The sequence below is a fragment of the Parus major genome, chromosome 2, assembly GCF_001522545.3.
Source record: "Parus major isolate Abel chromosome 2, Parus_major1.1, whole genome shotgun sequence".
Classification (NCBI taxonomy): domain Eukaryota; kingdom Metazoa; phylum Chordata; class Aves; order Passeriformes; family Paridae; genus Parus; species Parus major.
The window spans coordinates 9,455,337-9,480,023 of record NC_031769.1 but is presented as its reverse complement, the minus strand read 5'-3'; the positions used below and the strand labels follow the sequence as shown (position 1 = coordinate 9,480,023).

Sequence of the window (24,687 nt, the reverse complement as noted above, 5' to 3'; positions counted from 1 at the left end):
GCCTTCGAACGGGGCCCGCGGAGCGCCGCGGGGCAGCGCAGCCCGGCGGGCCCGGCACTCGGCGGGCATGAGCGCCCTGCCGCTCCTGCTGCTCTCGCTCTGCTGGAGCCTGGGGCGGGTAAGTCTCCGGCGCACGGCCCGCCCAAGGGAACACTCGCTCCGCTCCCGACCGCGGGCGGGGATGACCCCACGGCTCTTTCCCGAGGAGCCTGTGCGGAGCCCTCCGGGCTGTTCCCGCAGCTCCGCGGGCGGGGGCTCGGCGGCAGGCGCGGCAGGTGCGGACGCTCCGGCCCCGCACACGCTCCGGGACGGCGCTACCTCCCCACGCTGGCCTCCGGCCGGCCCCGGACAGGGAAAACGAGGGGAGCGGTCCCGGCCGGGACCCCCGGGCGCTCCCCTGCGCTCCCTGCCGCATCCCCGGGCTCTCCGCAGCGCCGGGACCGCTCCGCACGGCTCCGCTCCGCCGGACACGGTCCCGTCCCCGCGGAGCCGCCGCTCGATCCCCGCAGTTTTCCCCGTAGCCGGTGGACACCGCTGGTTTGCGAAGAGTTTTCACGGAGCGCAGCCCGGGAGCGGTCCAGAGGCCACTGGCCGTCATCGTAGGGGGGAAAAGCCCCACATGCACAAGTGCTCTGTAATATGTACAGTGGGACTGCGATGTACGAAGTATTCAGAATACTGAAGTCTTCTTTAGGGCGCCTGCTTTCATCATCTTTATATTTTCAAGCGTTTCTTAAGTAGTTTGTAAAAGTTAGTTGCATTGCTGGAAATATGATACACACAAAAAATTTTTTTAAAGCCCTTAATTTTTTTTTTTACTGTGTTAACACCAAAAGTCGGGAAACCATACTGAAGGTGAGTTTAAGCTGCCTGTCAGAGAAAATGTTTATCCATCAAACTGCTGGTCTAGATGCTTTAGAAATTGTTAAGCTGCTTACAATGCAGAGGGACTCCCGAGCTGTATTTCCAGCTCAGATTGCACCTTTACATGTGGTTCTGTATTCATTGGTGACAAACGATAATCTACCCTTGGTTAAGCAGAGGGAAAGAAGGATGAGCACAAGTCCTAAAAAGTGGTGAGCGCCCTCAAAATCTTGATGTGTTTTGGGAGGTGGTCAGAGCCACCTAGTCTGGAACCCTAAATCTCTTTAGCTTTGTGAAGTCCGTCTGAATGAACTGGATGTATTAGAATGAAGTATAGTACAGTTTAGCATGTAGCCCAGCTGTGAAAAGTAACATGCTGCCTCTGGGTAGTAACAAGTGTATGTTTTCAAATTAACCTTACTATTAATCACTGATATTTTGGAGGTACCAGAAAGAGAAGCTGTTTATTCAGCAGGTTTCTTAATTACAGTAGCTAGTTTGACTTAACCTTCATTTAATTAACATTTTTATTTACTGAACTTTCCTTTCCAAGACCCAGTAATTGTAATACTTCTTGATGAGTAGGAAATCTACATTCAGTTACTGAATGTTTGCACTTGGAAATGAAAAACAGTCAAAAATATGTTCTGTGAAAGGAAGGTGCTATTAAAAAACATTATGTATGCATGGGACTTTTATTTGACATAGCCGCTATCTGCAAAAAAAGATTATACATTCCAAGATGTAGGTATTTTCAGTATAATGCTGAACTTTAAATTATAAGTTCTAGAGATCCTAATTTATGTTAAATATGTGTCTTTGAAAGGAAAAGAATTCTGCACTCAAAACATATAATTTCAGTACTCAACACAGAGAAAAGACATGGAAAAGGAAGTCAGGTTCTGATGTTGTAGATGGTGAAATAAGACATTTGGAGAAGAGACAGATTTTTTTGAGTTTTCATAACAGCCCCTGCTGTTATGCTTATGGCTCTTGCACTGTATTTTTAAAAGCTGTGCAAGTGGTTTGTCCACAAAGACACTGCTGCATCACCAGCTTCTCAGTCCTAACTCTGGATCTGAGGTTCTGGGCCCAGAATCACAACTTAATAATTATCATTTTTTAAAAATTGCTGTGTCATGCATCAGAGATCATTACCAGATTCTGTTATTAAATGTCTCCTAAAAGATGTGAAAGAAAAGACAGAAACTTGGAGAGCGACCACCTTTTTCTTGGTAATTACAATGAGAGGTGTGAGGATGACTGAAGTACTGCATATTCCCATTTTATTTATTTAAGATATGATTTCATTTGAGCTAATCTAACTGTCCCATCAGCTTCACTGACATTTCTAACTTTTTTATTTGCCACCTCCTTGCAGTAATTTCTCCCATTCAGTCTCTTACAGACTCCATGTGTTTCTCTGTGAGGCTCTGACTGCCTCCCCAAATTCAGCTGACCCCAGAACAACTTTCCAGGGTCTCACTTCTCTCTCTCCCCAGTACTGCTGCATTCCTGCCCCTTCCCATGGACATAGATAAACTTTTCTGAAAACCAAAGAACTGGGGCCGGGGCTTTGAACCAATTAAGGCATTAGTGCTTTAATTTTTAAGTAGTGGGTTTTTCTTCCTGTGTATTCATTTGCTTGAATCAAATACTCATGCTCTGGGGCCTTCAGAAGGTAAAATATACATGGTGGGAAAGGGAAGAAAAGCAGAATTTACCATGTCAAAGAGAATGAAGTTTGATCAATTTTCATGTTCAGTGATTTGTATTAAACTTTCAGCTCCCTAACTTACTAAAAGAAGGGGAAAAAAGCAAATGAGCAAATGTATCTACTCTCCTATTTCAGTTTCAGCTCAGAGTTTTCCTGGAGAAAAAGATCTGGTGGCATAATATTGAGGAATGCAGTAGAAAGCTAAATGAATGCTACAGGAAGAAGCCAGTAGATTGTTTCAACATTTTGTTCTAAAAAGTTAATTCTTTATCTGGAAACTAAAATGGGCGAGTGAAAAATGCTTCGCACGTGCTTGGGTGAAACCTGTGCCTATTGAAGTTGTGACTTTCATTATTGGTAGTTACATTCTTCATGAAGCATTTTAATTCTAGTTTCAAGACATAACCTGTTTGTTAATTTGACACAGGTGAATGGTGTCCATCCAGAATGCAGATTTCAGCTGGAGATTCACAAGGAGGAAACCAGGTGCATGGAGCTTCTAAAGAATGCAAAGCCAGTGGACTACAAAGGTACGAAAACTGTGATGTAGAGATGACGGGAGTAGTGGAGATTTTCTCTCTTTACCTTCTTTACTGTTTTTATTACTGTTTCCTAGTTGTCTGAACTCTGCTTGGGATTTTACTGTTTTTGGAATTTATGCAATTTTGCATTAAATGTACTGCTGCAGCAAGCTTGTGGTGAGAGGTGTGCAGATGCTAAGGATGCCCTGGCTGGGACACCAGCTGGGAGCAAACACATTCTCATGTGCTGAGATGTTGTAGTGTTTTCTGACTGGCAGAGCATCTGCAGGCTGGTGATGACAGGTTCAGCAGAAAGAGCAAATCTGAGGGAAAGCTGAAAGCCTTGGCTCCAAGCCCTTCTCCCTGGCTATGGGTGAGAGTAAAGTACTAGTGGCAGGAAGGATTTCTGGGTTTCCCAAGCAGACAGTGTTTCAGACTGAGGATCAGATTCACACCCAGAGGACCATGGAGTCGAGCAAAGGGAAAACCAGACAGTCGTGTCATGCCCAAAACCCCAACCCTCTGTGTTACTTTATTGTTTCCATTTTCCTTCTGCATAGAAGGATAAACATAGCTAGTCATTCAGCAAACTGTAATTTAATGGAAGGAAGAAGAATAGTAGATGTAGGGGTTCTTGTTCGGTTTTTGGGCTTGGAGTTTGTTTGGGTTTTTTGGGTTTGTTTTTTGTTTGTTTGTTTTGGTTTGGATTTTGTTTGGGTTTTGTTTTGGGGTTTTTTTTAGATTTTATTAGGTTTCCTTCCTACATTTTCATGTGAAGAGAAAAAAAGTTTATGGAAAAATGACGTTTTTCTTGTAAGCTGAAACTGCTGGTAAAAGTCATTTGTTCACCAAGTGGAACAAAAAGGTGACAGATAAATTCAGATTGTCAATATGTGGTTTATTTGGTCTTCTTGTGTTCATTTTGTTTTAAATGCACTCTGAAGATGATTATGGGACCTCAGAGACCTGCCACCTGCAGTGCTCTTTGAACATAAACATGAGTCTCAACTTACGATACTTTTTCCACCTCTCCTCAGTTTAAATGTGTAACTCTCTCAGTGCATATTCTAATACTAATTTGTATAAAATAAAAAATTCAAAGGATTATCAACAGTTTGTATTTTATTATAATTTCTCCATTTTATTAATCAAGATCAGTAATTAAAAATTTCTAAATCTTACTGGAATAATTAATCTCGATTTATGGTTTTTATTTATATATGAGTGGTGAAGAGAGAATGACTGTTACATAAAAAATATTAGTGGGAAGCCAGATGGAGAAATAATTAGTAGCCCAGCTTAATGAATTAAATCATGAACCAATAAATTCACTGTTAGCTGTTACATGGCTTTGAAAGTCAAGCTTTCCTCAAGATACACTTTTGTGATCCAGATGCTGGACTGCTCTAAGGGTACCTTTGTGAAGCACACTAGTTTTATTTTGGGTCCCCTAGGGGAAGAAAGAAGTTTGCTGTCAATATTTTCTTCCAAGACTCTTTTCACTGGAAGAGGGGTGTCTCCAAAGGCAAACTGCTGTGAAAGAAAACTCATGTCTTGAGGATGTCTGATGGTGTTGATCCAACCCTGCAGACAGTGGCAAAACAGCAGTGAAAGGATTTAGACATTTTATTGAATGCCCATCTAAAACTGAAAGAATATTCTGTTTTGTTGGAGACTGGAGTAAAGCCCCTGTGGGGTTTTATTAAATTTTATGTTTTTTAAACTATATGTTTAATATTACAAAAGATAATATTGTTCCATGCTTCCTGTTACAGATACCTTCACCAAGAACCTCCAGAGAGTAGCCTATGTTGAATATATGCATTTGCATTTACAAAAATAGACATTCTCTGCATGTCCTTAGTTTCCTCGTAAGCTCTCTGTAATCATACAAAGAAGGACTATTTTGTACAGTAATACTCTGACTGCTGATAAAAAAGAATTACTCATGAAAATTGGCAAACTGGAACTAGTCCAAGTTGTAGCTCTACATGTAACTTGTAATACATTTGAAACATAATTCTTTGCAATATATTCATAAATGCTATTCCACTTTTTCCTGAATGGGAAGGGTGGAAAGGGATGACAGCCCTTGTCATACTTCTCTAGCTTTAGTATGTGCTACCTGACTTACAAAAGCTTTTCATGAAATCTTGAGAAGGTACTGTCTTGAACTTGGAAATAAGAGTTCCCTGAGATTTTCCACAGAACACTTGGACCTCCATTATCAAAAACAGTGGGAACATTTTCATTAATTTATTGGGCACCTGGGAAACCTTTGCACCTCTACATCACATGCTCCAGAATTTGGCTGGCATGCACAGCTTCTGAATTTTGGAGGACCCAAATTGTATGGGACAAGTAGTTTCTTTCTTTGAACTAGATGGCAATTATGTATTGAATATCTTATCTAATCTTCTCAGTTCCCAGTTAGGGAGATAAAAAGGAAACATTTAAAGGCTGTTGGGGTTTCTCTGACATGATAAAATGATCTTACACCTGAGCTGTCTCAAGAGACAGGCTGAAGAATTTTACTCACTGATTTTTGCATTGCACCTAAAATCACTGACTATGAAGTCTATGAAGCACTTCTTCACTTCATTGCTTAAAGCAGTAAGGTGTTTTGCAAGGAAACACTGTACAAAAACAGGGTAAGTATCCTTTGAATAATGCTAAGGATATGCTAAAATCAAAGGACTCAGTTGGTCTAAACTCTGTTCATTTGTCAGTGTCAAACTGTGAGACACCCAAACCTCTTGCTTTGCACCCTTTGGGGGATTTTCAGGCATTAGCACATACTTTTCCATTAGTGGAAAGCATTACACTCCATTTAGAGAAGAAGTCACTCTCCAAAGACCTGTGACAGTGCTTTCCTCTCTGTAGTGCTCTTTAGAACATCTAGTAATTTATTTTTTGAAGACTGCATTAGCTTCTACCCACATTTGTTGTCTTCTTTCCTCCTATAATTTGGCCCCTGAGGTATGGATGCACCTTAGCTGGAAGCCTAGGAGAGGCACATTTCTTTATTTTTGAAGGGCAGATGAATTGCATTTTAACCAGCTCATAATAACTACAGATTTTGAGGTCTGTATGGTAAATAAATAATTTGTTTTTCATCTACTGATGGCTTGTCTTACCAAAAAAAAATTAAAAAAAATTAAAAAAAATAGGAAGCTCCCAAGAAAAGTGATTGAAAATACATAAAAATTGTCTTTCTGCAAATTTTTGTCTTTATTCAGTATTTAGAATTTTTTCTTACAAAGTAACTGGCTTATTTCTCTTTACCTTCAAGTGAAAAATTAAATCTTATGGTCAAAAATGCTAAAATTCTGGAGATTTTTTTAATGGGTTCTACAACTGAAAGTTCTAAAAAAATATTTCCTTATGAAAAGAATGAAGTTTAGGGATTTTGATTCATCTTCTACTAAATGGCTGCACAGTTAAATGCGTCTTTTTGGATTTTGATTTCCAGAATAGGTTTTTGTGTGACCCATATGTCAGACGACATTTTTAATTTTAGATATGGAATTTTAACTTTGAGAAAGGGATGTAGAAGAAAAGAAAAATAGCTTTGGAAAGAATTTCATAAACCTCTCAAAGAGAAGCTTCATAATGCAGCTTGTAATAGGAAATTAAGAGACAAGACACCAAAATTATGCTCTTAGTTATTGGTAAGTTTAAAGCAAGAGGGACCAACTTTGTTGTGTGGATTGCTGTGCAATCCAATCTCCTGAGCTGCACTGTCAATAGAATTCTCCTCAGTGATTTCACCACTGAGCTCACGATCTTGTGGATGAAACAGAGCTGTTCAGAACAGTGGGATGAACATTTGAATGTTGGACCTGTGGCAAGTTGTCCAGAAGTTAAATTTATCTGACTACCTTACCTGTTAAGGTGGTTTTTCCAGGAAGAAAGGTGCCTATTTTGCATTTACACACACCCTCACACCTTTGTGTACAATACACACACCTCTCTGTAACTACACCAATGTGATCACTCTATTCTCCACCTTAGTAAACAGAAGACTGACTCAAAGCCAGATGAGGCCTTTCTTTTGCTGTGTGAAAAGGGATGTCCTCAAGGTTTCCCCTTTCTTAATGCTCCCTATCTCATCAAGGTCTTGAATCAGGTTTTGTTTAGTTTTAAGGTTATTTTCTCTGTAAAATGAGTCAGACTGCAGTGGTGCTGACAGTCCTCTGTGGGAGCAATCAAAGTAGAATTAAATGAGGTGGTGGGGTCATGGAACTTCGTTCATGCAGCACCAGTAACTCTTGGAAGAACAACTTTAACTTTCTCAAATATCTGTGCTGCTGCTTTTCCAGCTGTAGTACAGATATGTTGCTACTTTTTAATTCACACTTTTTTTTTAAATGAAGGAAGCTAAGCAGGCTGCTTTGAATATTTTTATGTTTTGGATTTCACTGATTGAAGTGTAATCATTAATGACACCACATAAAACTGATCCTTATGGTATTGACTATGTCTGGGTTTTGTGGAAGCTGTACTTAAATATTTGAGGGCAGAAGAGAGGCAGAGCTATGTGCTTTAAGGAGGCTGGGTGAGAAAGGTGAGAAAGGACATTGAATGAAGGGAGTTGCTTACTAAAATGTAACTAACTGTAGATAACATGGCAAAGACCAAGAAAACATCCTGATCAGCCTCATTCAAAAATCTTACATAATAAAGTTTACTAAGAGTGACAATAACAAACCCTTTTGGAATGAAGAAAAGCACCAGGTGTCCACAATGATTTTGAAGACATGAAATTTCTGCTCTAACCAAAATGTAAGCAGAAATTCAGCAGTAGACATTAATATATGGCATTTGTAGCCCTGAAGAAAGAAAATGCACAGCCATAAGTGATTTTTTTTTGTGTTTTCCAGAAGATTCTGAAAGAAATACTGCCCAGCATAGTCTAGTGCTTCAGTCCTGATAAAGACAGCTGTGGCCATGGCAGTCTATTCTCCATGACATCCAAAGCTGAAATACCACAAGGAAGGAATTTTGAGTACCAAAACACTGAAAAAGCTTCAGCTAATACAACAATGCACATGGGTTAGACATAACATATACTAGCAGAAATATATGGTCCTACTTCTTAATAGGTACTTTTAATATTTTGTGGTGGTTTTTTTATGAGCAGGATATTGATTTTTAATGGTAATTATCAAGAATGTACAGCATGTCAGAATTGGGGCAACATAAAGGTGAAGGTACCTCTTACAGCTTTGACTATACATTCATTAATATATTTGCATAAGAATAGAAAATAATGTTCTTACGGTAAGATTAGCATGCTGTTCAGTCATACAAAAATAAATGCTCTTGCCACTAAAAGACATTTTGAGTAATTGGAAAGCAGGATTTACCTGGAAAATTTGAATTAATTTTTTTTTCTTTTTTGAGTGGGTTTTTTTTCAAAATTTTAGCTGGCAACTTCCATATTTCCCCACAGAACCCTAAAAATATGCAAATTAAGTGTAAAACTGGCAGATGTATTTTTGAGTCTCTAAGAGGAAACTTTTCTTCAAAAGGGAAATAAGACATTTATTCTGAAGTGTTGAATTTCATGAAAATCCAGAAATCCTCTAGAAATCTGGGAGACAGTATTTTTGCCATTCCTGGTAACAAAACTGGCTTTTGAAGAACCTATGAACTGCAAATATTTCAGGTTAATATGAGACGAACTCTATTGTTTTCATCATTCTGTCTAAACTAGTTAAATCTGATGAAATCAGTAAAATTTCAAATTTCTGTTTGCTGTCTACAAGTAGTGTTTGTTGTCCAGAAATTAAAACTTTTTACACTGGCATTTCTTCAGTGTTTCTGAGTAATTGGGGCTGCTTCTTGCCCACGTTGTAGCCAGTGTTTTTACAGGCACACGATGCAGAGGGGATTTGGGCAGGCAGGGTCCTTCCCCCAGGTGAGGACAGCCCAGGGCAGGGCAGGTGTCACCTCCCTGGGACAGGGACATCAGCCCCCATGGGCAGGTGTCACCTCCCTGGGACAGGGACATCAGCCCCCATGGGCAGGTCAGGGCCCAGCACAGAGCATCAGAGCTGGGCCACAGTGCAAGAGAAGAGGCAGGCACAGGCTCTGAGGAGGATGAAGGCAGGTGCAGCCCCAGGACCATCACAGCCTGTTCGTGCTCTTGGGGCTCTGACAAAAGCAGGTGGGAAATTCCCTACCTAAGGCAGGTGGAGCAACAGCCTTTTTTGGGACTGTCTCATTCCTACCCCCACTCTAAGCTTTGCTCCCAGTTTGCCAGCTTGCTACTTGTGCAGCACCTCTTGTTTCTTTTCTATCACTTGTGTGAAAATGCAGAAGGAATGTCAGTCCATATATGTTCATAATTCCCATGCGACCTAAGTTCCATGCTGTGGCACACAGACCTGCAGCCTAGAAATCCTTGCCCATAAGAGGTGAGATGGCTCCTGCTCTGCCAAGTGCAAAACTCAAAACATTGAAAAATAAACCCTAGGCTAGCTGTCGACTTTCTGACTCATTTTCAAAGCACTCTGTTGTTTTTTCGTGTTTTATGCACGCCTAGACAGTTTTAAAAAATGCTATACCTCTCTTGGAAGTGACAAATTTTAAATCCAAATACGAAGTGCCACCTAGTGGTTGTATATTTATAAATGTGTCTATAAACAAAACTTTCCAGCATAAACCTGTGTTTCATGTTTTTTATAGAAGAAGAAGCACACGTAGGTAAGTGAACTTGTTGCTCAAAGACTGGATCTCAAAAAGCAGGATGATGAATGGGATGGCAGTACTTATGTAAGCTGAAGAAGATGGGGGGAAAAAATGTAGTTTATAGTCTGTTTCCTTTTATTATGAACTATGTGCAAATACATGACAAGCATTAAAGACCAAACATTTAAATAAAGAAAGTGATCTCATTGAAACTTGCTAACAATAGCATCTGCAGTATCCTCTGGAGGAACAGGAGAGGGGATCAGTGGAAGAGACTTTTGGGCGAGTCACTGAGCAAAGGTTTTCTGGGAAGTTTGATTGTTTCCTTGGATATGCTATGTGTGACACATCAGAGAAATAAATGGTGCAAATGAAGAGATTGAAAAGGCATTGTTCTATGAAGGCTACAGGAGTGTTCTCCTGCAGAAAAACACCACAGAATCAGGGATGAAGAACCCTTTTTCTTTTTGCCTTTGCTAGTTTTATGAAGTTGTTAAAGGCTTCACCCCAGAGATCAGCCCAGCCCCGCACAGACACTCACTCACTCCCTTCCAGCAGGACCAGGGAGAGAACTGGGAAGGCAAAAGCTGGAAAACTCCTGCATTTAGATAAGAACAGTTTAATAGGGAAAGCAAAAACCTACTGTTCAGCACAAATCCAAAGCACAGCCCCCTGTTAGCAACTAGGAAGAAAATGAGCTCTATCCCAACCAGAACCAGCCCAATAGTTAAAGAAAAAGGTGAAGAATATGGCAGTAGATGTGCAGAAAAAGTTGAGGAGCTAACACAGATCTAAGCTGGGCTGACTTTTTATGTGTGCTTATCAAAGTGAAATGAGAAAAACACTCAGTGCTTGAGAACTTACTGAAGCACAGTGCAAACATAGAGACTAAATCCAATAATGAACATAATAAAATATGTACATTAAATTACCTCTGGGTACTTATAATATTTAAAAATATTATAAATAAAAATGACAGACATTATATGAAATAAACATTGGTGCAATTAAAGTTTTACCTTAAAAGTGAGCTACAGAAAGAAATAGAATGCTAGCTTTAGAAAGTATCATTTTAACTGGTAATATTGGTACCAGAACTAAAATGTAAAACCTTACTTAAACCTAAAAATATGAGTATTTTTTATCTTACTTGATTAATATTCTTCAGAGACAGTAGGAAACAGGCCTGTGTATGTGAGAGATGGGTAAAATTTCCAGAAAATGAGACTTCAGATAATGATCTTATGAGTTCTGCACTGATGGATGACAGTCCAGAAGTCCTAACACTGAATGAATTACTGGCTGGACAGAGAGTTGTAGAGAGTGAGTAGAGAGGAGAATACTAAGTTTGATCAAGTTAGATAATGTAGAAAACCAGAAACATTTAACATATCATTTGCCACACCTTCACTTCCCAACAGCGTGGCAATTAAAGCTCCATAGACTGCTTTGTGGTCACTGGCAATTGCTGGGAGCAATTAACCTGGCCTAATTTCATGGGTTTTAGGATGAAGTTAGTCAATTGTGTCCCACCTCTGCATAAGGTAATGTTTCCCTAAGAGAAAAAGAAGATACATGAGTGCAATATTGTTAAAAATCTGTAGTAATTGGAAGAAGGGGGCAATGAGGAAAGGTGTGATTTGAAAACCCACAAAGTCCACTGTTGTTTAACAGTTGTAATTCTAGCAGTAATTACACCAGTAATGCCATTTTAGTTTTCAGACTAGACCAGTTTTCAGCTGCCCACTGCAGTCATTCAGTGACTATAGATGCCTCCAGGACATTTTGGCAGTTTTCTCAGATGTCCTGTACCATTATCAGTAAGCCTGTAGATATACATAAATTGAGGCTTAATATTCTTTGAGTTCTGGTGACAGCAACTTCAGTTTCACTCACATGATTTGTGATGCATTTGAATGTAGTCTACATACAAGAAATACATCTTTGGTGTAACTTCATCCATTTGATTTAAGGAATCTGAAACAGTGCCATTCTCTCCTGGGCCGCAGATGCCTGTAAAGTCCTATTATACTGAGGAAAAATAAAGGAAAAAGCATATTCCCCAGAAACCACTAGTGACTTGTGATGTTTTGCACATCAAAAACTTGTATATTGAGTTCCTTCCAGCAAGCTTTGAGATTTGATACAAATTGTGTTAATTAATTTTGGTAGGAATAGGGATTAAACCTCAATTTTTCTATATAGTATTCCATGCAATTGAGGCTTGAATTAGACTTTTTTAAGTGTTTTCTGTGGAAAATATAACAATGGAGCTTCAAAGTCCAGGCTGTTCAGCTGCCTGTTTGTCAAAACCTTAGCCCAGTAAATACACAGCAGGATAGGAAAAAATTATAAAGTTTAAAAATTCTGAGCTGTTTGCAGACTACTGTAACAAACCCACTATTTTACAGAGAGTGGATTAAACAAAAGGGAAAATTTGAGAAAGTCATCAGCTTCCATGAGTGTGCAGTTTCATGACTCAGCTCTCACTGTTAGTGAAAATGGGGTTTAAATAAAAACGTCTGAGGTCTTACAAGATGATAATTATTCTTGTGTACTCCAGGGCTTGTTTATGCTGGCTCAGGCAGTCTATCAATCAAAGCCAAAAGAGTTTCATTTTGTCACTGTAGTTTGGAGTGCTGGCAGATGAAGAAAATAGTTTCTTTGTCTTTCTGATTACTTGTATGTCATGCTGTTGATGTTGTTTTTGGCTTAAAATCAGTTGGGGAGGAAGCATGGTTCAGGTAAACATTCTTTTCCTTTGTGTAAGCCCTGGTGCTGCATCATAGAGATTTGGACTTGATTTTGACCTGGAACTGAAGCTGAGGAAGCACCTAAGCATGTTCAAATTCCATTTCAAAGGCTATGAAGGTGATCTGCTCACTGCAAACCCCTGAAATTGTGTACAGATGGCCACGCCACCATCCAAGAGCTCTCAGGGATACTGTTGATAATGCCAAGAGAGGTTGCTGCACCATACAGGGCAATGGAGGATAAGGGATTACGTTATCTATGCACAGAGATAAACTTTGTGAAGTATTCCCTTTAGTAGTCCCTTATTTTTGCACCATCTTTCTGAATATAGAACAGATGCTGCATTTAGAGCTGTACAATCCTAAGAGGAGCGAAGAAATATCCAATCCCCGTAAGCAAGAGAATCCTCTGGAGAATTGCAATTCCTTGGGAAACTCTATAAAGAGGACTCTGTGGAATTGGTGATCAAATGCAGAATTTCCCCCATAATCCTCCTCTCATCTTCATTTATCATTTCCAAACCTTGTTCTTGGTACCACACAGAGGCTCCCTCACAGTTACCACACTTGGATGGATGTTTCCAAAAGAAAGTAAATCCCATGGGAGCACTGTGCCACTGGCTTATCTTTGTGCTGCAGTTAGGACACAGCCCTGGGACAAATCCAGCTGCTGGTCCTGTTACACATTCTTTGCTTCCCTAGTTTAAGTGTGCTTTGAAAGTAACTTAAACTTTGAAAGCAGGATGCTGCATATTTTAAGTCAACACAAGCTGTCCAAGTTTAATCGCACTAGAAAGTTTTTATACAAATACAGAATTTCTAAATACTCCTTTTCAAGTTTCATTTAACTCATGTGGCTTGATTTTGGGCATGACCTCACTGGCACGTAATAAATTAATAATTAATTGCTAATACTATAAATATTCTGAAGAATAATATGGCTGTGAACAGTTCCCAATCCAAGTTTTATGTTCTCTACTGAAAGGAACAAACTGTCCCTTATACTACTAATAATCTTATGGAGATAATGCCAGTGGGATAATAGTTTGATTTCTGCCCTTACCATTAATTACAAATGTAAATTTTAATCTCCTTATCTGAAGACATAAATACACAGAATTTTTCACAATTTCTTTTTTCTAAAATAACTTGAACTGAGATAAGATGAGTAACATGTCCTTACTTCTTTGTCCTTGGAAGGCTTGTTTTGACAAACTTTCATGCTCTTTGCTTTGCTTAGAAGATCTGCATTATAAACAGACATCTTTAAACAGGGCATGATTGAGCCAAGTGCCTATAGCAGCTATAGGAAGATTTACACTCATTCACAAGATGTATTCTTTGAGCCCCATTAATATGGACATCAACATGGGCAAAGCTGTACCAAGTTACTCTCTACCTGTAACAAGCATTTCCTGCCATTATAAAATATGTCTACAAAATGTGAAGGCCCCCTCCCCTTCTTGAAACCAATATATAGAGGCATTCTCTGTTCAAACGTCTGTTATTTAGTTTAAGATATTATCCTGTAAAATAAGGCTATTATAAATACACTATAAATATAAATTATGCCTGTTGTTCCAAACACTCTCCAATCATAATGCATTCCAATCATATGTGGTGCTGAGTACAATGACCTACTTACATATTCATTTGTGATGTTCAGTCTGCTTGATAGAAACTCCATTTTAACTGTGATTAGGAAGTTCTCAAAATTTTGCAGTTCTTAATGATTCATATCAATGCTCAGGAGTTATTTTTTTAATATTTCTTACTTTTTCTTATCATCTTCACATCACAATGACATTGTTTTAATTAGACATTTTGCAAACAATGTATTAACTGACCTAAAAATTGGCTGGTTAATCAGCAGACTCATGATTCCTTTCAAGTTTGAACAGAAAATATCATATTTGCAGCTTTCTTGAAGGTGTCTAATATTTTTTGAACTGTTTGTCCAAAGCTTTCACCAGGACTTTATAAGCTAAACCCAGCTTTCAAGTCTGTTCATGCTGGTTTTTTTTCAGGATGTGTTGGAGTTTGGGATAACATCACCTGTTGGCGTCCTGCGAAGATTGGAGAGACAGTCACTGTCCCTTGTCCAAAAGTATTCAGCCTTTTTTCTGGCAAACCAGGTATTTTATTTTTAGGCTAACTTTTACTGGCTTCTCTCTGGTATTCTGTAATATAATGTGCTAAAAATATTTTATTTGGGATTTAATTTTCTTTATAGATTAGGAGTTTATGTCAGAGCTACAGGATACACCATGAAAAGACCAAATTATCATCTTTGTGTTCTATTTGGTGTTCTTTGAGTTAGATCCTAAATATATTTTCTGATACAGTGACACTCACCAAAGCTGCAGACATTGCTTGCTCTTTTCTTACCTATTTTGTTAATTACTAAGGCAGCTGAGCCTGACTGACATCTCTAACAGTTGCCAGCAGGTCACATGTAGGTTGTTCCTTCTGTGCCTCAGGAGGGGAGCTCTGCCTTGCCATCATGAGAATAAAGAGCCTACATTAACAGATAATACCTAAAAATTACTGCTATTGCAATTTAAGGTAGTTATTATGAAAGCTTTTATTCTGCTTTTTAATGGAACTTGAAAAGAGCTCATCAGTGTCTGTCTGCTGAAACATTTAACTGGTTTAAGTCCACCATCTTCTGCACCATCTTGTCAATAAATCATATTTTGCCCTGTGGCGTTTAAATGGGGTTTTGAAAATAGATGATGCACACAGAGTATTTCACATGTATCTCAAAATGCTTTAGGAAAAATCTTATCCCCATTGCTCAGGTGGGAAACCATTGTCCTGAAGAGCTGGTAAAAGATGCAAACCTTACCACAGTTATATAATTCTTTATTGAGGGGTGAGGAATGGGAGGTTGGTGTCTCTGTGGAGAGCTTTAGAAATATTACTTTTAACTTAGAGGTTAATTTGGGGTATGATTAAAATACCTTTAGACTCAAAACTGTTGAATAAGTCTTTTTCCAGTAAAAAATAGGTAAGTAAAACAATCTACAGACAAGCAAAGGTTTTCATTCCTGGAACTGGTGAATCTTGATTAGTTTGTCATGGATAGTCTAAACAATTTGTAAAGGGGAAAGAATGTGTAATCATCACTAAATGTTGTGAAATCTATAAAAGTTTTCAAATTACTCAAACAAAGATAATAAAGTGTTGTCAAGAGACAAGGCAAACTAATAAATATCAAAAATTCAAAGTCTGAATTAAATCATGCTGCTTCTATTTGCCAAAAGCTAGAGCATGCACACTCTCTGGACTTTATTTCACAAACTTTAGTTATATTACAACAACATTTTAATTTTACTATAAAACAACTGCAATAAATATTTCAGTCTGAAATCTTCACAGTGCATTCCAACCCAATCTCACTTCACCATGGTGCCAGCAAGACTGAAAGATTACTTCATTTTATAGTTTGCTATCAAACTGTTTTCTCAGATCCAGCTTTTTTCGTAACTACTGGTTTCCTTCCTGCTTGTGGAACTAACAGGGTTGATTTTTAGAGGTCCCTCTTCAATTAAGAGTTTTATAAAGTTTTGTAAAGGTTTATACATTTCATAAATCTTGTCTTTCAATAATTTCAGAGAAGGAAGACAACAAACATTTTGCATGGTTGATTCAATTAAGAGCTAACTAAGCATATTGGTATTTTCATAAGTTGATTACGCTCAGGAATATGTAATTTATTTAATTCATTCGCATTACAAATTAATTTCATTCTTATAGAGGAAAATTGTGAAAATACCTTCAAACAAGATATTTAAATCTTTTTATTTAGCCAGATTTGTGAGATGTATGTTTTAGCTTTTAGTGTTTTAGAGGAGTTAAAATTCTACTACAAGATGATCTAGACTACCTTATTTTTATGCAGATATTCCAAACTGCAAGTAGGCTTTTAAATTCCTTAAAGGAATTCCTTAAAGGATTTCCAAATTTAAATTGAATTTTAAAAAGTAGCTGTCTTCTCATCTTTAGAACTTTTGGAAAGCTGATTTTGAGTTTCTTCTGTGGTGTTCTACATTATAGTTTAAGCATGCCACATGGTTAATTTTATATTGAATATTAGTAACTTTTGTTTAAAATAATTTTTACTGTAAAAGCAATCATATTATCCTGTAATATTTTCCTGTATTGTACAAATTTGTGAGTCTTAGAAAGTTATTCTGTAAAGTTTTTATTCAAATGTATGTGTCATGTTACAGGTTTTAAATAAGGTTGCCATTAGAAATATTTAATTGCATGAAAAGATGGTGTAGAAATAAACATTGCCTTCCATAGAACATTGCCCAGCTCTCTTTAGGTTAGAAGGTATTGCAGTATTTGACATAGAGGATACTTCAGCATCTTGAGTACATTGAGTTTTTTCTTGCAAAACTGGCTTTGAGGCAATTTGTGGTTCTGTTAACACATTCCTCTGCTCTGCCTAGTCAGAGAATCTTGATGTACTTTTAAAGTGAAGACTCTTCACAGTGTATAAATAGGTTACATTTTCTTTTAAAAATGTCATTTCTATGCCAAACAGCAAAAGTGGTCCCATTGTTTGAGGAGACTGTGGGTTCAGGTCAAGGCCTTTTTATTAGCTGGAAAGATTTGACTGCTGGTTGGTGAACCATATATGGGATATTTACAACTTTCCACTGAAGACTTTATACAAAGAAATTCCAGTAACAAATCAACAAAGTAAATATCACAAAAGCTTTAGTTTGGAGTGTATATAAACAAGTTTGGTTATTCTTGACCAACACTGATCTATGACGCATAAATTCATTTTTCTATGGTAAAGGCCAGACATCTTTAAGTCAATTATAAACCAGTGGTAAACTGCGAACCAAAGCAGTATATTATTATAGATTTCCAGTATCATAGATATACAAATTGCTCTAAGAAATGTGAGGGGAAGTTGGCTGTGAATTAACATTGTAAGAGTAAGTTATGACAAATGTGATGGCTATTAGTCTGACCTCAGGTTTTTCTGCTTTTCCCTCTTGAAATTGTTCCATATTGCATGAAAATTAAATAATTTTAATTAAATTAACAAGTAGAATCATGAGTTTACTCCATCTCTTTTGTGTGATTTTGTCTCTGGAGTCAACTTTTTCTACCAGTTCCAAACAGAAACTTTCTGAAATAAATAAATGTTCAAAATTCCTTTCCAGCCATACTTCCAAACACCCTGTACATTCCTTGTACAATATTGCTTCAGTATTGGTTCAAAGAGGGAAATTCAGCATGCATCTTTATTCCTCATTCTTCAGCCTATGGCATAATTTGGCATTTACACCATTACAAAACTTACCAACATTTGCTGTAGCAGTAAGTCATCACCTTGATGTCTAAGAGCTTTTGTAACTCTTCAGCAGATCCCTTGCTGTTGGCTTCTCAGAAGGCTTAAATTGGAGATTAGAACAACTCTCACTGAAATGACTTTTCTTTCAAATTACTTTGCCTACAAATACCCCCTTTACAGAGTGAAATGTATGGCTCCCTCCTGAGTATTTTAAATAAAATAGCAGAACAATTTATGCTTTTGCAGATGTGCAACAGAAATAGCTGTTATATCAAAGGAAAAGTCTGGGGTTTACTTCTGTTTTTCTGTAGTGCAAAGGCAACTCCAAGGAAGAGTCCTAGGAAATAAAAGAAAAAGAGCAAGGCTGCAACCAGTTAATGACACAGATTGTTTAAGGAGTCACTGGTGAGAAGAGTTTTAAATCTTTCTGATTTAAACTCTCTGATTTTGCTTTACAGGAAATATTAGCAAAAATTGTACAAGTAATGGATGGTCGGATATATTTCCTGACATCTTAAGTACTTGTGGATATAATGACTACGAAGACGATTATAAGGTAGGAAAAATACTTTTTCTATTCATTTAGATGATGGTGTTCAGTACAGATACCAGATATATTCTGCTTCTAAATAAATCCCATTTTGCTCAGACTGAATAAAAATGAGATTTAATGAAAATCTGTAGTAATTTTTCATAACGGTGGTTGCAATATGCTTGGATTGCAGTTGTCTAATGAGATAAAATCAGGAATATAGAACTCAGTAACTGTTTGAAACTCAAAGCTATAAACAGTTGGCAATTGCAGTAAAGGATCTGTATATCTAATATTGCAGTGGTACTCAGCTGGTGCACCATATGTTTTGCATTGTGTTATTTCTAGAAGTTTTTTATTTCAAATGAATATTTTTAAAAGTTGTCTCAAAACTTAATACTAATAATCTGTTAGTATTGCGTGAACGACTTGGTTGATGCTATGTGTTGAAGTTATAAGTAAAATCGAATAGATTTAGATCATTTGAGTTATTATAATCAGTTGGGGATTATATTGGACTTGAAATTGTGCTAGCAGTTGTAAGTTATTCATAAAGCTGTCCTAAAAGGTATCCTAAATAAACTATGCATGGAAAACTGAATTTGTTCACTTTGCAGATACTATCTCTTTTTGTTGAGGGAAGAGTTTTCATCATCATGTTTTATGTATTTTCTGTCTGTTTTCCTACTGAGGCTAACAGACCAAGAGTTTGTTTACAAGGATGAGCTCACAGTGTCAGTAAAATTCTTGTTACCCAAAACAGATTAAGTCCTCTCATGAACAAAGATACTTGGCCAGCTGGATTTTAGTACGTGTGGAATAGCTGTAGCAGATCTGTTCTGTCTGGCTTGCAGAGATGCACTGGTATTCCAGCTAAGGCAGGAAGGTTTTAGCATTTCTTTCTGTATTTAAAAGCCCAGCCATTACTGTAGTTGAAAATAGATAATAGAGAAAATTGAGAGAATATATTGTTTTCCCAACTTTTCTGAAGACAAATTCTAAAACATCTGTGTCATCTGACAGCTTGGGAACACACATGTATTACTGCTAAAACAGCCACTTTAAACATTGTCACTCAACCCAAGAATTGCCATGTGGTATGAAGATGGGTCAAAGCATAAAAATTCAAATTAACAAAATATAATATTTCAAGTAGTGAGAAACAGTTAGAAGATGAACTAGTATAATAGAAAAGCCGTTCTTGTTTGACATATTCATTAGTAATTTGAAGGAGGTGAACAAAATGCAAATTGAGTATATTGCAGGAATTAACCTAGACAACTTGAAATGGGATATAGCCGGAACATTTGCAAAAGACTTGAAAAAAGCAAAAAAGCAAATAGAAAAAGTGTGAGGATGAAAATCAAGAGAGGGATGTGGAAAGCAGGTGCTGGAAAATTAGCGGCAAACATACAATCAATATAATATCATACATATAAATCATAGAGACAATGGAAAAATGCAGTTATCATGCAGCAGTGAGATTTCAGGAGGCATTTGAGGTTCTGCATCAGCTACTTGTTTACACAGATGTTTTCTTGAATTTGGATCTTAGTGCTCAATGGTAGCCCCCCAAACCAAAATCTTTACTCAGCATAAATCAGTGTAGTTCTTTATTTTTATTTTTTTTTAATCTAATATTTCAACTATGAAAGATAAAAATAAAGTCCTAATATTTGGATACTGAGTATTCTGGGCATAAAGATGTCATGCAACAACATGCTCTACAGTATGGGGGATGAAGCATATGAGGGTGTCCCCAAAGTTACATTAACTAATATTTTAGGGAAGTGGTAAAACAGTTTTCCTAGAGTGAGTCCTAAATTTTCCTTTGAAGACAATTTTAGAGGAATAAGTAGAAACTGTCTTTGGTGTAGCTTTGGTGCCTGTATCTTCATTGCTGAATGAATTTCCATTATAGATCCAACTAAGTATTTGTTCCGGTGGGGTTTTTTCCTGTCTTTTAAGATACAGACTTTTATCTTCAATGCAAAGGTGGCTTATTTCTATACATATTCCACATATTCTATATATATGCATACACACAGGCATATATCTGTCTGCAGATATGCATTTATTTTGGGCAGCTTTGAATATTCTAGAGAAGGTTTAAATGATCGAGGTCTGTGAACAAATACTGAATAATTTGTTAACAGGTATCAAATTGCTATGCTTAAAAATGCACTGAAATAAGGAAGCTTATTTAAAAATAGCATAAACATGTCACCTCTTATTTTCTTACTGAAAGATCTTGCATGCTTCCACAGTTTGCATTGATTTTATGTTCACATTAAAATATTCCATTTTTATTCCATGTTAATGATATATTAGCAGGTTCTATAAAAAGAAACTATTTGCTTAACATTTTGAAATTAACTGTAAGTGCCTGTTTAAACCCTTGGTTTATTCTATCTAGATCTTAGTGCTCTTTACTGCTCCTGCCATTATTTATGGGGGACCAGTTTGATAAATATGACTGTCCTGGTTTCATCTGGGATAGAGTTAACTTTCTTCCTACTGGCTGGTACAGGGCTGTGTTTTGATTTTAGTGTGAGAATAATGTTGGTAACACACTGGTGTTTTATCTGTTGCTTAGTGCTTACTCTAAGTCAAGGAATTTTTTTTTTAAAGGTTTTATGTTCTTCCCAGCTCTCCTCCCCACCCCATGGCAGGGGGAGGAGGGAGGGAGTGGTTGTGTGATGTTTTGCTGCCGCTGGGGTTAAAGCCTGACAGTGATAATGTCTGAGCAAACTATTTGTATGTTAGGACATTGAAGTGTAGATCTAAACCTTTATTATATGCTTCTAGACCTTTTTCTGTAAGTAAACTGGTTACTGCTAACCTTCAAGACCAAGTTTTAAGTTCATCTTAGGTATTCAGATAAGTATCTTTTTGTTCCCTTTTATATTTCTGTGGACCTCAAGGCAGTACAACATGCAAAGAGCAAAAAAAAGCAAGCTTGATTTGACCATGCTAGAAACACACATCAAGGTGTGTTAACCAAACTCAAGCCTCACTGCAGTCTTTCCTTGACAAACTTTGACATCTTCTATCTAGACTGAACAAGCTGGAGATATGTCCTAGCTGTTGTCAGATGGTATTAAACTCTGTGTCAGCATTATTAATACACAGCAAGATGTTTGGTGAATGTAAAGCACTGAAATGTGTCCACTTTATTTAAATATAATGACTGAATAAGTTAATGCAGCTTTGTCTGATCTTAGTGTGAATTGCCCCAGGATTTATTAGATCACACAAGAGCCCCACTATGTACAAGTTACAGGCTGTGTGATTTAAATGTGTGGTGTCATGTGAAGAGAAATTCATGGGGAGAAATTAATGAATGAATGAATTGTGGAATATTCAATAAACTGCTAGATTCCAGTACACAGTGAGTGTTCACATTCACAGATACATCTGCTGATACACATTTACACAGGAAAATGTGGAAGTTTGTGCATTTACAAAGTTGTCATCTCCGCCACTGTGGTTAGGGAACTTTGAATAAGAAGACATTTTGACTGACATAATTAAAATTAATGATGCCACTATTACTAAGAGATACTTAAGGCAATGCTGATCTCATCTTTATTTTGGGTGGTGTTTAGGTTCAAAGTGAATTGAAGGAAAAATGTCAGAAAAAGGATATCATTAATTACTTGTATAAAAATTATTAAATCCCATGAGGAATAACAATTTTATTACATGTCCTTTTGGTAAATTCTATTCTTCTCTACATACATAATTTTAAAATGTGTATAAGTGTCCTTTAAGAGAAAATTAAATTTTCCACAAAATGTAATACATCTAAGGCATTGAACACATTTGCTAGGCCCAGTTCTTATTTTACATTGTACAGCTTAAGATTTTCTGATATGTTCTTCAAGTATGAATATTCAAATATTATGAAATACTCAAATATTGACACATGGATCATGAAAATTTAAGACCACAAATTCTAATACAGTTGTAAATAATTATATCTGTAAAGAGGAAGTTCTTACATGCAATATTACAGGGTTATATTATCCCACAGAATAAACAAAATGAAGAGCCAGTTGGGATGATGATGGTCATATATTCCTTAGCAATGATAAGTTATATTTTTAAGCAAATTAATAAAAAGTTGAGGGCTTTTCTTATGCATTAAGAGTGATTTTATGTCAACAGCAAAACCCCTTTGGACAAAGAATCAAGCTCTTTCTCCAGTGTTTTCTCCTTCAGCACTTAGATACCTTCTCACCCCTAGAGGTCCTTCCAAACCAAGGCTGATGTTAAGAGATCTACTGGGTGACTGTCAGCTTTGCCTAGGAAGTGTCTCTGCTCTTCTGTGCTATTTTGTAAATAAACAGAAGAATTCTGTCTCCTGAATTCAGTGAAAATAACATGAAACTAAATTTAAAGGAAACACTAGCAGAAACAGGTGTCTTTTCTAAAACAACGAAACACAAGTGTGCCTAAAAATAGACTTTGCAAAGTATTTATTGAAGTTAAGAAAAATTAGGCAAACTTGTACTAATCCAATTTCATTTTATGTGTGAGGGTTTATGTCCTTTTAAAACTATTAACATTAAGTAGCTACAAAAAAGGGTAAACATTTTAGGATTAGCTCTTTAGAAAACATTTACCCTTCCTGTAACCATTCCCATTATTTCTTCTAAAAATCTTAGCCACTGATTTTTTTCTATGCCTGAACACCTATTGACTTTGCTGTAGTGGTTGTAATTTTAATATTTTCCTCGGAAGTTTAAAAATAAATAGTTGGATTTCAGTTTTGGAATCAGCATTGCTTAAATAACCCTGTGAATATTTTGCAGAGGCCAGCTGTTCTTATTGTGTTGCAAAAGTACTGATTTTGTTAGACCTGCAGAAAAGTTCATATGATTTCAATTTCATAATGGCATTTCAATTTCATGTGTATGACTTAAATCAGTTTTTCCTTTGAAAAGAGCTATAAAATCTGAAGTGCTTATGATATTTCATCTGTGTTAAAATGTCAGAAATATAATTTCTGAAATTCTTTTTTAGTCCATGCCTTGTTGCAGTCATTTTATTCTTGCCAATCTTGCACATTTATATTTTAAGTTTAGGGGTTAAAGCTGAGTGTTACTTGAGACCTGGGTAATTACAGTTCACACAGAGTAGTAAGAAATAAGTAAGATATCCCATTTTGTATATAAAATATATTCCTTTGTGTCCTATGAGATTTGGCATTGCTTTGCCTCTTTCTTTTGCACCAATACAATACAAAGAGCTTGTCTCTAAAGGGTACAAGCTAAAATACAGACAAGTGACAAATGTTTAATAGCTGTGACTAAGTCAATATTAGTCTAATGATTTTCTGGTTTTCAGTTGCCACAGCACAATGTGGAATTTAACTCTTTGTCTTTACAGAGTTTGTGAGTATATTTAACTGACATATGATTTGAGAACACCATTTTTTGTTGAGTCACTTGGAGTCAGAGGTCTTACAGGCAAATTAAGACACATCTGGTTTATGTTCATGCAGGAAATGTAAGGAGCAGTATGGTTGCATCATCTTTGGTGCTGAGTCTGATAAAGTACTTCATGCTAATAATCTAAAGCATTCTAATCATCTACACTTTTTTTGAAAATCATAACACATGAATTTGAATAATTGTAATTTTTGATGTAATAAATTAGAAGTGGGTTAATTTTTACTACCCTTTGCAACAGTTTGAGAAGCAGAGTTAATTTTTGATCAGTAGAAAATTTTGTAGCATCTAAGATTACTGTCCATTATAAAACTAAACCACTAAAACGTCTGAGGAAAAGGTGTTCTTTTCTACGATTTCAAGTGTAGAATACAGGATAATTATTATCATAGGAGAAATAATTTCCACTGTGTAATTATTTCTTATTTCCTCATGCTTAGCTTGAGCAAAATGACCATGGTCATTATTAAGGTAATGTCCAAGCACTCTTGGCTGATTAACTTCAATCCTGACATACTTCCATGCAGCTATTTCACATTCATCTGTTTGGCAAAGGAATGGACAGCAGAGAGACTCAGTCCTGCTGATACTGACAGCTGTTTGTTGGGCTAAATGTACACAGGCTTCTTCTTTTGATTTTAGTCAGACACTTTGTTGTAGGGGTTGTGTGTGTGTGCAGAATGCCAGAAGCATTACATGAAATAGTGTGGTTTTTCCTGGCAGAAGACATCTCTTCTGTTCTCTCTAGCAGGGTGAAGTGACAGTCACTTCATGTGCAGCAGCCTGGCAGTTTCTGTCAAGCTCAGAGTACAAAGCCAGAGGATAAAT

General features: G+C 37.0%; 1 protein-coding gene across 1 annotated transcript in view; it reads left to right on the top strand.

The window, feature by feature from the left end:
* Nucleotides 1-6: 6 nt before the first annotated feature.
* Nucleotides 7-24,687, top strand: part of VIPR2 (vasoactive intestinal peptide receptor 2) — a 48,890-nt gene continuing 24,209 nt past the window's right edge. Inside the window, exons 1-4 of the mRNA XM_015619499.1 lie at nt 7-118; nt 3,009-3,111; nt 14,579-14,686; nt 18,330-18,427. Of these exons, the coding sequence (XP_015474985.1) occupies nt 68-118; nt 3,009-3,111; nt 14,579-14,686; nt 18,330-18,427 (360 nt within the window). The 5' untranslated portion in view covers nt 7-67. The remainder of the gene's footprint in view (nt 119-3,008; nt 3,112-14,578; nt 14,687-18,329; nt 18,428-24,687) is intronic.